Source organism: Nestor notabilis, unplaced genomic scaffold, assembly GCF_000696875.1.
Source record: "Nestor notabilis isolate BGI_N333 unplaced genomic scaffold, ASM69687v1 scaffold9319, whole genome shotgun sequence".
Classification (NCBI taxonomy): domain Eukaryota; kingdom Metazoa; phylum Chordata; class Aves; order Psittaciformes; family Psittacidae; genus Nestor; species Nestor notabilis.
In genome coordinates, this window is record NW_009943251.1 from 42,197 (window position 1) to 54,391 (window position 12,195).

At 40.8% G+C, this 12,195-nt stretch overlaps 1 protein-coding gene across 1 annotated transcript in view; it reads right to left on the bottom strand.

Annotated features, from left to right (window-relative positions):
* The window catches only part of PCOLCE2 (procollagen C-endopeptidase enhancer 2), a gene marked incomplete at its 5' end in the record, with an annotated part of 25,947 nt that extends 14,592 nt beyond the window's left edge, over nucleotides 1–11,355 (bottom strand). Inside the window, 3 exons of the mRNA XM_010021834.1 lie at nucleotides 1,002–1,126; nucleotides 3,367–3,622; nucleotides 11,247–11,355. Coding sequence (XP_010020136.1) covers nucleotides 1,002–1,126; nucleotides 3,367–3,622; nucleotides 11,247–11,355 — 490 coding nt within the window. The remainder of the gene's footprint in view (nucleotides 1–1,001; nucleotides 1,127–3,366; nucleotides 3,623–11,246) is intronic.
* Nucleotides 11,356–12,195: the final 840 nt, after the last annotated feature.

Consider the following 12,195-nt stretch of genomic DNA (forward strand, 5'->3'; position numbering starts at 1 on the left):
TGTAGGGAACACACTTGTGTTTGCCATGTGTGGCAAATGAGCCCTCTTGGTCTGCTGTCACATCTCTTCAGGGCTTAATGAAATTGTAACATATGCTCTGATGTTATCTGGCTAACTAAGGAAGCATATTTTGAGATGATGCCTTCAAAATATGAAACAAAACTTAATGAAATGTACATTGAAAATTCCAGTGCAGGACACATCTGAATATATTCCCTGTACTGTAGGCAGAATAGAATTTCTGCTTTTAATAAATTCAATCAGCTCTACCTGGGTACCTCAGTAACAAACCATGGCAACACCAAAAAATGCTGCAAATTTTGTTAGACTTCAATGTAGCATTGGTTGTGATCATGTTTGGTCCTGAGATGATCATCTGCCCTAACTCAATTTGCATGATGTTTTATTAATTAACAAAATAAGCTTTAAAATGCCTGTTTTAAAAACCTCACCAGTTACAGATGCTTTAAATTGTTTGTTTAAGGAGGTTTTAAACTGAAGGAGTTTAGACAGGGTATTAGGAAGAAGTTCTTCACTGGAAGGGTGATGAGGCTCTGGCACAGGTTGTGGTAGCTGTGGTTAGCCCATCCCTGGCAGCGTTCGAGGCCAGGTTGGACGGGGCTTTGAGCAAACTGGTCTAGTGGAAGGTGTCCCTAGTTCCAAGGGGGTTGGAACTGAATGAGCTTTAAGGTTCCTTCCAACCCAACCCATTCTATATATGACATGAATATATCAGTGACAGAGGAGGACATGCAATGTAGAGAAATCACAGGAGTTACTGGAGTGAGCCAGGCAATACAGGAGAGGAAAGCAGCTATTGCTGGAGCATAGGCATGCCTGTACTCCCTGCACAAGCCCAGCTTCACGTGTCAGCCAGATAGCATTTTTATTGTTCCAGCGCAACGCAGGCAGCGTGTTGTGCAAGCAGGCTGTCATGAGGTGTTAGTCCTTGTAGGCAAAGGAAGCTGGGCTGTACCTGCAGGGCGATGGCAGCACCTTACCTGGTTCTTTGGGGCGACGATGTGCCAGGAGCAGGTAACTCCCGCTGGGTAGTCTCGCTCTGGCCAGTTGGGTGTTTGGAAGGACCCTGATGGCTTCTCCAGTCGTCCCCCACAGTACTGGTCCCCTGCAAGCACAGCACACCACGCTGACCCCAGTGCCACAGCATGCAGGTAGCCCCAGTAATGCACTTGTTTTGTTGCAGGGGCCTCGGTGAGAGGACATGGCCAGTCCCAGCCAGTCCTGCCACAGCCCCATCACTGGACGTGGCTGAACCCTTCAGCTCAGCTGGTGGCACCTCTGGGAGAATGTATTTAATTAAGGGCAGAAAAAGCCAAATGTAGATGAAGAGGGGGATAAAAAAGAGGAGTCAGAAACATTTCTGTGCACACCAGGGTTGGAGGAGGAGGAGTTGCAGGTGCTGGAGGACTTCCCCACAGCCCACTAGGGAAGCTGTGTTGGGGGGCTGATGGGTATTGCTGGAGGAACCACAGTGCCCACAGAGCCCGTGACAGAGAGGGATTTTTTTCCTTCCATATCTCCTCCTCACAGTCCCAAGTTACAAAGCTATACCATGTATGTAATCCTTATTTATAATATGATTATGAACCTCCTTTATTAAATTAACTGTATCACACCAGTCATTTAATATATCTTTCAAGAAGTTAGAAATACAGGGATACAACTGGAATTACTCATCACCTGCACTGTGTCTGCCTAACAACCTGTCTAATCTGCTGTCGTGCTAATGGCAAAAGCCTTGAAAGAGAGTCCCTCAGCAGGGCGATGGCACCTCCCTGTAACCTTCCAGCCTCTCGCAGCTCATGGTCTTCCCAGGCACAAGGCAATGCCTTTATGTTTAATAATACCTAACAATTTTTTCTTTCATATGTTTTTCTAGTTGTTTTTAAACCAGTGTAGAAATTAACAATCCACAATGTTCTTTGTCACAGCACTCCGCCACTTCACAGCTCACTGAGAAAAATCACTTCTCCTTTTCGGCCCCTTGCTCATCTGTTTTTTGTATAAGAAGAGACAGTGACTGTGGTCCCTGTTGAATTTCTCTGTACCAGCCATGCCTTTAGAGCCCTCTCCTACACTCCTCTTGACCTTCACTTTTTCAGCATGAAGGAGTTCTATGCTTTGCAGCTGGTCTCTGTGTAGAAGATGTTCCGTAACTCTTTCATACTTGTTGACTCTGATTGCTTCTGATAGTTTTATTATATCCTGTTCTAAGATGGGAACATCCAAATGGCACACAGTATTAAAGATGTAAATGCATTATAGGGGCATAATTTGTTGTTTTGGTTGGTATTTATTCCCTTTTCAATAAATTGATAAGTTTCTGTTCCTTTTTTGATACCTATTGAGCACTGGATTGATGCTCAACTAATGTTTTCATAAGTTATCTATTTTAAACCTGAGATCTCATTCCTAAGTGGTAATAGTAAATTCAGAGCTGTCCTGGGTTCAGCTACAGCAGTCATTTTTTCTCCTTCTTAGTAGCTGGTGCAGTGCTGTGTTTTTGACTTTCAGTCTGGGAACAATGCTGATAACACCGATGTTTTTAGTTGTTGCTAAGTAATGTTTACTCTGACCAAGGACTTTCTCAGTCTCATGCTTTGCCAGAGAGGAGGGGAAGCCAGGAGGAAGCAGAGGCAGGACACCTGACCCAAACTGGCCAAAGGGGTATTCCATACCACAGCACGTCATGCCCAGTATAGAAACTGGGGGGAGTTACCCGGAAGGCCCAGATCGCTGCTCGGGTCGGGCTGGGTATCGGTCGGCGGGTGGTGAGCGGTTGTGTCCTTTTCCCTTGTTATTCCTCTTATCATTATTATTGGTAGCAGTAGTGGTTTGTATTATACCTTAGTTACTGGAGAGCTGTTATCTCAACCCGTGGGAGTTACATTCCTCCGATTCTCCTCCCCATCCCTCCGGGAGCGGGGGGAGGAAGGAAAAGGGGGGGGAGTGAGCGAGCGGCTGCGTGGTTCCAAGTTGCCGGCTGGGCTTAAACCACGACAAGAGCCCATTGTAGTGTACATGAAGTTAAGATGTTTCCCCCTTATTTGCAACTTTTATCTGTATTGAATTTCATCTGCCATTTTATTGACTAGCCATTACCATATTACTATGAGGTGCAGTTCTTCTGCAAGTCTTACAGTAGTTAGCCACTCTCTTTACTACTTTAATTGACTGTGATTAAACAGTTATACTTTGTGATTTTCTCATCAGGATAATTAATGAATGTGTTGAACAGCACAATACCTAGCATCTCTGGCATTACATATTTTTAAGCATTAATGTGGCTCTCCATAGGGTTGTACAGTTATATTACTCTTCAGCACATATGTAATTGTTAATTACCTCTTTCATGTGGTTCTGCTGCAGAAAACTTTGCAATGAATCCACTTCCAGCAGTATTAGCATCTGAAGTCATCTGCACCAACATTTTATTGCTGCTGGATACAAGAGCACCTGGTTTCACAGTACCACAGAACCTGCCTATGCGTTGTCCATTGGCATGGCCATTGTATATGTCCACAAAATCGTATCGGCACAAGTTGTCGCTTTCGAGGTCTAAATATCTAAAAGAAAGAACCACCACTTTTCCTTCTGGGACCTGCAGAGAGAGGGAAGGAGGGAGAGATGTATCTCGAAGTGTGGCTGATGCCACATGTCTATCTGACCCCACTATTTGAATATTTTTCATATCCTTCACTTCTTGCCAGGTAGGCTCTTTTTGTCAAGTATACTTCAGGCAGAAAGGTTTTTAAAATCATATTATACCAGTCCTAAAAACAAAGCTCTGGCCATCTCTGTTGCCATTATTTTCTTCCTGATCCACAGTATTGTCTAGCCAGGCTCATATAGTCGGTTATATAGCATCACCACCCAATTCAGCTTGGCATGTTTCTCTTATTTTCTGCTGAAAGCGTGCAATCAGCCATGCAGCTCCCTGTCACCAAGTGAAGTGAGAAGGATGAGAGCAATATGGTAAAAAAAAAAAAAACAGTAAAAGCAGCAATTAACAATTTTGAACAAATGAAATGGCCTCTCTTATTTGGCTGATTTGTGTCATCAAGTTTCATAGTTTGAAGGAGTTTTTTATTTACTGACACGTAACTTACATTTATAAATAGAATTGGAAACTTTATGGCTAGTGCTGCACAACCCTAACATTTAGTTACTGAAGTGGGGACATTTAACTTGAAGATTACATTGAAAGAAATGTATTTGGAAAGAATATATAAAACTGCAAACAGAGAATTCAAAAGAACCATTGGTGGGTGTCCTTAATACAGAAGAGTTTTGTTTTCTGAAACACCTGAGGAAATGTAAGACAGCAAATCTTCTTACATGTCTGCATCTGTGGACATTGCAAAAGAGGCAAGAATACTGAGAAGGATGTAAATTGAGAAAGCATAATAGTTTACAAGGAGAACATTTCCTGGGATAGAGTTGCAAGCTTTTAAGAGAATAAGCAGCATACTGAGAAGTGAAAACTATTCTAACAAAGCACTGAATGCTATGCAACAGGACAGGAAGAAGGGAAACGGTATTTTGCAATATAGAGCGATGCTAGACAGGCAGAGTGTAATTATCTACATTCAATCCATAGCCCAGAAGAGTGGTTACCTATTAAAATAATTGCATCTGTTCTATTTTACTGAGACACTGCTATTTTCTGCTTTTAAATATATAACTCAATATATCTGCAGTAAGTCCATATTTAAGCCACTTTATTTAAGAGTTCATGAATTTTTTCCTTCCTTAAGAGTGACTCATTTCAAAACACCAGTTTGAGATAAACTGTTCGTATATTTGCCCAAGGAAGTTGTGAATGCTCCAACTCTGGAGGTGTTCAAGGCCAGGTTGGACAGAGCCTTGGGCGACAGTTTAGTGTGTGGTGTCCCTGCTCGTGGCAGGGGGGTTGGAACTAGATGATCTTAAGGTCCTTTCCAACCCAAACCATTCTATGATTCTATATGAAACTGTCAAATAGTGTTTTTACCTATTGAAACTCACAGCATTAAAATGCCTTGTCAGGTATAGATGGAGGTGCTATGGATGGAAGTGACCAGTTAACCCACAGAAGATACTCATACAGGCAGCAGCTCTAGATGTGGTAAGAAGTGTAGATATGGTAAGATTACTCATTCATGCAGCTGCTTTTATGTCCGGTGCTGATAGTGATGCTGCAGCAGGACAGACTTACGCATGAGCTGTTTTCAACTTCCTGGGCCCTATGTACATGCTGGCTGACAAGCCCCACTACAATTCCTGTTGCTGGTTTCAGAGTATGTTCCTTTAAGTTCAAGGTTCACTCAAAAATGCATTTGGTTCCCCTGTGCTGACGTACATCATCACTACTACTACTACTACTACAACAAAACCACAAAACTCGATCTTACTCAGAAATTCCAAACCACAATGACTATGTTTCAGATACTAGGTTTAAAACTCAGGCTACTGAGGTGAGCAAGTCCTATAGCTGGTAACAGAAAATATTCCACATGTATATTTATTCTGTGAAAGCAATATGACTTCTTGAATCACTGCTCTCATAACTAATTCTCTTTACTCGTCTCTTCACTTTGTCTGCTGGTCTGAATCTCTAAGCAGCATTAAGACAGAGCCTTTGTAATGGAAAAATAGCTAAAAGGAATTTGGTATACCTGTCAGAAGACCTGAATATTATTTATGGTTATACTACAAACTCTGTGTGACCGGACGAATCAGTTAAAAAATGCTGGCTGGAAAGTTAGTCAGATAAGGTCAGATTTAGGCAGTTAAATTAAAGCAGCCTTTTTTTCCAGAAGTATGAATGTAAAATAACATACGGTCATTTAGGCTAGAACACTCATTACTCATAAGTTTGTACAACTGGTAAAACAGGATCCAAATGAGGTGACCTTTAAAGGTCATCATGTTTTAAAACAGACTGAGCTGTTACATCTACAGTTAAGATTGTCCAACCTTTTCTACTGTCTTGTGGTTTTGCTACAACTTGCCCATCTTAAGAAGTTTTCCCTTTTTCTTCCGCGTTTTCTGAAAGTTGAGCAGAAGTTGCTCTATCATATTAAATAGTTTTGTCAGTATGTCTGATATATTTTCCCTACTTTCTCAGCTTGAATTGTGTCTTTGAAGACACCTACTCCCTCCCAGAGTTTGAAGAAGGAAGTGGAAACGTGAGAGGTGGCTGGTTCTGGGGTAAGAAAAAGTCTTTTTGCTGTCCTTGTAGAAATGCATTCAGATTCAGCCAAGTGGTTATCCCTCAATGATGCTGGTGGGTGCTCAGTGGCAGCTTTGTGCACATTGAACCAGCATTTATATTAGTTCAGTTTGCTTAATCTTGGTCAAGAATGTTCCCTATCATGTACTGAGTTTCCAAGTTTTGTTTTGCAACTGTTTGTAAAAAATGTGGAGGAAAAACTCAGCCAGTTGGTCACGAATGTTTAACAAGGAGCCTACTCCAGATTTTAGTCATCAGAATAATCCTTGCTCACATTTAGCTGAATGTGGGAAGAGAAGTCATTTACAGAAATGAGTGAACTGAGGCCCTTAATCCCAGTCGCTACTTAGTGCCATTACTTTATAAAATAATGTCACTGCTTATTAAAATAATGTTTTTCATTATTCATAAAAATATCAAATTTGTTCCAGCATGTTAAATCGATTAAAAGTTTGTGGTCTGACCAGACGGCTTTCAAGAGTGCAGAGGATGGTGGTTCCACATTCTGACAGCAGCCACTCCAGTTTGCAGCTACTCCCAAGGAATCCCACCCTAAACACAGTCGTCCTTGCAAAACAACACTTTTCTTTCATTTCTACCATTTCCCTTTTTTAAATGTTGAAAACGAATGTGCTAAAATCTGCCAATGTTTATCCTAGGATATTTAAAATATTGTTCCATGAGAAACACAGGGGAGAAAGCAAAGGCCAGCATGACTCAGTGTTGTTTACTTTGAGCCATGTCTGAGACTGATGCAGTTAGATAATGGGATACTTCAGAGGAAGAATTGGAAGGAATTGCAGCTCTTAACAAAAAAAAAAAAGAAAGAAAAAAAAAAAGAGGAGGAGAAGTCAAAGGAAGAAAGTGTGATGCTTCCCCTGCAGGGTGTGCCTCATTTTCTGATTTATCTATCCAGCTGTTATCTTTGAACGACAGAGGCACTTTAGCTTCTGCATCTCCTTGTCACACTGAGGGTGACTGTCCCATACTTTGTTTCCCTCTGTTTCCCTTCATATTTTAACTCTATGGACTTCTTTAGGATCAGAAATTATGATGCTAAACTCGTGAAGGATGCATTACTTCTATTGAAGGCTAAAGGAAAACAGCACTCCCTGAATTTTTAGAGTTTTTCTACAGCTTAATTCCCTAAAGTCATGTGTGTAGACTATTAACCTCTTGAAAAGGGCATGATTATTTCATATATACAACCCACCACAAAATAAAGTCCTTTTTTTTTAAATATAATTCATTGCATATAATTCATTCATATAATATTAATCAAAGTTCACTTATATTTAAAATTGTTATGCTGGTTTTCTGTAGTTCTGACTGAATGCAAAGCCCTCTTCATCATTGTGCCTCTCTGTTTCTGGGGAGAATTCCCAGACTGTGGTATTTTCCAAAATCACTTGGTTTAGATTATTTGCTTCCAAAATAATCTTTTGATAGGAAAAAACCCTTAAATGCCAACTTTCTGGGAAAACATTTTGCCTATTTTATTGAGCCTGTTTTGTTGATGGGTTTAATATATTTTGGTGTATGTTTAATACCAAAATTTAATACCAAAATGCTGATAGTATGTTTTGTCTTAGCAGTCCTAGGTTGACTTGGAAAACACATCAGCTACCTGCAAGCTGAACATATTATTTCTCTCTACTGAGAACGAATGTGAAAGTTATTTGGAGTTACATGTGGGAAGAACCACAGTTCCTGCCTAGTTGCTTGTTGCCCAGCTCACCAGCCACAGAGGAACAGCTCTGTAAAAAAATCCTATTAGCTGCTCTTCTTGACAAAAAGGCGATGGATTCTGTTCAGCTCTTTCTTTTCTGGCAATACAACCATGTGTAAAGATCTGTTCTCTACTGGAAGGCGCAGTTTCTCAGTGATATGGGAAAATGAATGCTTAAAACAGAGAAAATGATTTAAAATATTTCACTTTCCCAGGGCAGATTCCCAGCTCCTGTAATAAGTAGCCTTTTCAAACCTTGCTTATTGTCAGCAAACCTCCTGAAACACAGCTTCTGAACCTATAAAAATATAACCTTACATAACTCTGACAGTCTTCAATATTATTGTTGCACATAAAGTTGTTAGACTTTTATGGGAACTACACAGTCTGCCAGAAAAACACAGGACAGCAGTCCAGATTCTTGGACTGTGTGACACATTTATGTGAGGTGATGGCCAAGAAGGATTACAGAGTATTAGAAGTAAATGTATATGACATGTTTTAGATAAAGCTACATACATTACTATAGGAAAGGAAATAGCTGTACAGATGACTTCTTAGCAAAGCCAGCTAAAAGCTGCTGGGTAGTCTGCCAAGGTTATAATATAACCACAAGCATGTGCTGAACACTTCTTAGAGCTCTCTAGAATAGAGAAGCTGTTTTCTTTAGCCAGCTGAAAAAGTCCTAGTCTCTTGAAATAACAGAACCATAATTGAGTTAGAGAGACTCTTTTAGGTTTAGCAAACCAATTGGAAAGATTTCAGCTGATACCTGAATGCTACATTGCTTTATCTGTATTACCCGTAACATTTTCTAAGCATATTTTCTTCTAAAGAATGAAATAGCTGTCACTCTGCCTTTGTGGATTTCATCCATAGACACTGAGATCCTGTAGTTGAGAAAACAACAGCTTCATGCTTCTTGTGACCCAGACGCAAAGTGAATCAATGTCTCTTCCAGTCTTGCAGACTTGTCAGATCCTGCATTAAGCAGAGTGTTTTCAGGAAGGTGTTCACAGCCCTTGGCTAAACGGACAGGCAAAAATCCTTAGTCACCTTCTAAGATCAGATGCTGAATAAGGAAGCTCTACAGTAACTACAGCATATTTCTTCATGGCTGTGTAACTGGATTTCTTATTTGGGTGCTATTGCAAGCTATTCTGAGCCTCACCAGTACCAGTGAAAGAATCTTGTTGCTTAAATTCAGGTTAACCAGACCCTCAAGTTTACCACTTTTCCTCAGTTTAGTTAATCATCCTCTTTTTAAAGAGGATGCAGACTTAGTTTTGAAAGTTTTGTACTTCTTGCTTTCCCTACCTCCATCCTGTGCATCCAAAGGACAGGGCATTCTACACAGTTGATGGGGGGAAAAAATCAGCTTGGCTTAGTGAGCAATATTGCCTAGTAGGGGTTAAATGAGATGGAGACAAAAGAAAGCCTGGACTATTGGAGTTGTGCAGCCCTTTGCTGGCTCTGGGTGAGCTACAGAGAATAAGCATGCAGCAGTCGAAGAGCAGGAAGAAATGGCAGCACAGCAGAAAAATGGGAGTCAGGATGATCATGAAATGCCAGAAGCCATCAAGTTCCTCCCATTGTCAGTAAAGCCCAAGTGCAGACACACAGCTTTGTGGTAACTGTTCTCACAATGTCCAGGATAACATGGATGCTCGCATCTGGATGGCAACAGCCACATGAAGTCTGCAAGAAAACCACTCTGTACGGACTTTTAAAATCGTTAGTTCTTTTCTCCCTCTATCCTCAATATATGATGAAGGGCAGACCCATTGGATGCTTCAGTAAATGCTTCCTCAGTGCTGCCTCTGTTTGTAATCTGAATTTTTTTAATGGTAGAAAATTTATGCAGTTACAATCAAAATTATTGATTTCCTCCAGATTAAATTCCAAACTTTTGAAGAGCTAATACTGAGTTACATTGGTAAACTAAGTTGGGAGGTTTTCCCCTTTTATTTAAGGCATGTGTGCATGAATCCAAATGCAATTTGCATCTGCTCTTCAGACTGTAAGGTAGGCTATGCTAACTGCTGTAATCTCAGCCTCTCGATAGCAGGAAGCAAGTTTGTTTATGAACATACACTGTATTTCACATCATTCTCTTCTGGATAAAGTCAGTCACAGATGAAAGGTAACCTCTAACGTGGCCCTAATAGTAATGCAATAAAAAGGTACAGAAAGCAACTGTTGCAGCCTCACTGGTATCCTTCAGATAAAACGATTAAAATGACATCACTCATTTGGTACGAGAGTCGTTTTAACTGAACACTGTAAACAGATCAATGTCTCCCGCTTTGCGTCAGCATCTCTATAGTAGCAGGAGACAATTACGCTGTGACATCCTATTCTACTGCCAACACCTAGCCTGTAATGCGTCTTTAAACTGAAGTTTAGTGATCCTGTCAACACACAGACTAATTGGGGGGGGGGTGTATATGCTGTACTTCTTTTCTCTAAAGCCCATACTGTAGGCCTGAGTGTTAGGAAGTTCTTAGTGAACTGTGTCTAAAGAAGGGAGATGAAATTTGGTGGGCAGTTTTGGAGAGCTTAATTTGTGCAGATGCAAGGAGAAGAAATCATTCATTCAAGCCCTTTCTCAGAGTCTATGGATAAAGACATACCCAACACTGGAGTGTTTAGTCCTCATTGTTTAATGGCATTTGCTGTCCACGAATACGATGTCTCTGACCTACAGTCTCATTTCATCATCAAAATATCAATCATTCCACATGGTTTTGCATGATCATTTATAAATGTAACAACACTTCCCTATTGCTTTGGAAGCTTGCTGTATGACATACCCCAGATGTCCTGCCTGGCAGAACACAGTTATTAGCACAGTACAAGCAAACCTGCCTGAATACTGAATTTTTTTGGTTTTGCTTGAAAATTTTTCTAGGTCTTCCTGCCAACAAATTTTGCTTTTCATTATCTACACCTCATGGCTTTACTTTAATCCATTTGATCTAACTATTGCTTTCCGCTGTGACTGGAAATGTAGATGTTTGCTTTCCAATGGGTTAATTTAGAACGAGTAGAGGTGTATCTATGGAAGTCAATGAAAATTTGCCTCTGACATTAGACAAGGTCAGTTCTATTTCAGCCACTATTATCATATTACAGCAACCCTAAAAAGCTCCAGATAGTTGAGCTGCTCTGAATTACTGAGTTCATTATTGCACATATGTTATCCCATGTAAAAGACTGGCATTCACAACAATAGCTCTTCATTATCTTCAGCACTGATTTTGTGATATTAAAAATTCTTACTGTGATTTTCCAAGTACATTTGCTGTTTGGAGGGTAGACTCCAGGAAATCCTTCACTCCCAATAAACCCTGACTCTCCAGATACAACTCCTCCACATGTAAATGTAGGCCTGAGGATAATAGGAAAAAGTAGTGCTTAATTTTTAAATATATTTCATTTCTTCTGTGAATAGTAGTAGAAAGGCATGGGCTGTCTTCAAAACACAGCTTAAATACTTAGAAACATTGCTAACTTTAAACATATGCTTCATTACTTGCATAATTTCACTGCTGACATAGAATGTGCAATTTAACATACAAACTGAAGTGTAGAGGAAATTAACTACTTGGACCGTAATTCTGGGTTTACACAGACTGTTATCCTTCCCTCCGTTTTTAGTTCATAAGATGGAAGGTGTGGTGGTGTGATATATCACTGCAAATTGCTATTAGAATGGAAAAAAAATTATTAAAAGTGATTGTTAATGACTTTTTTAGGATATATTGTAGCAGTTAAAATAGCACAGTAAAAAAATAACCTTTGATTCCTTTCTATTCCACCCTGAAATGCTTTGAACTTGGATATTTTCATTATGTAAGTCACTTTGGAAGTTTTCTCCACCACAGGAACACAACCCACCACGTGCACCAGTTCTGCTGCTCCAGCCTGGCAATGAACCCTGCGCCCCAGTTTTGCTGGGGTCAGAGCATTCAGGGGTCCGGCGTCAGCTCCGTGCTCCGGGGACAGACGGGAGCCCCCCACAAACCCCTGAGCAGAACTACAGTCTTACTGCTGAGGACACGAGGGTGAGTGCCCCGCTGAGCTTTAGGTACTGGGATACTATGTCATACCGCTGTGTTACGTTACGTGATGTGTTACAAGGGGCTGCTCTGACAGTGGCCTGTTCCCGTGGGAAAAGCCCCTCTCCGTGCCCTCCCCTGATGCGGTAACGGGCAACCCGCGGGTGCTG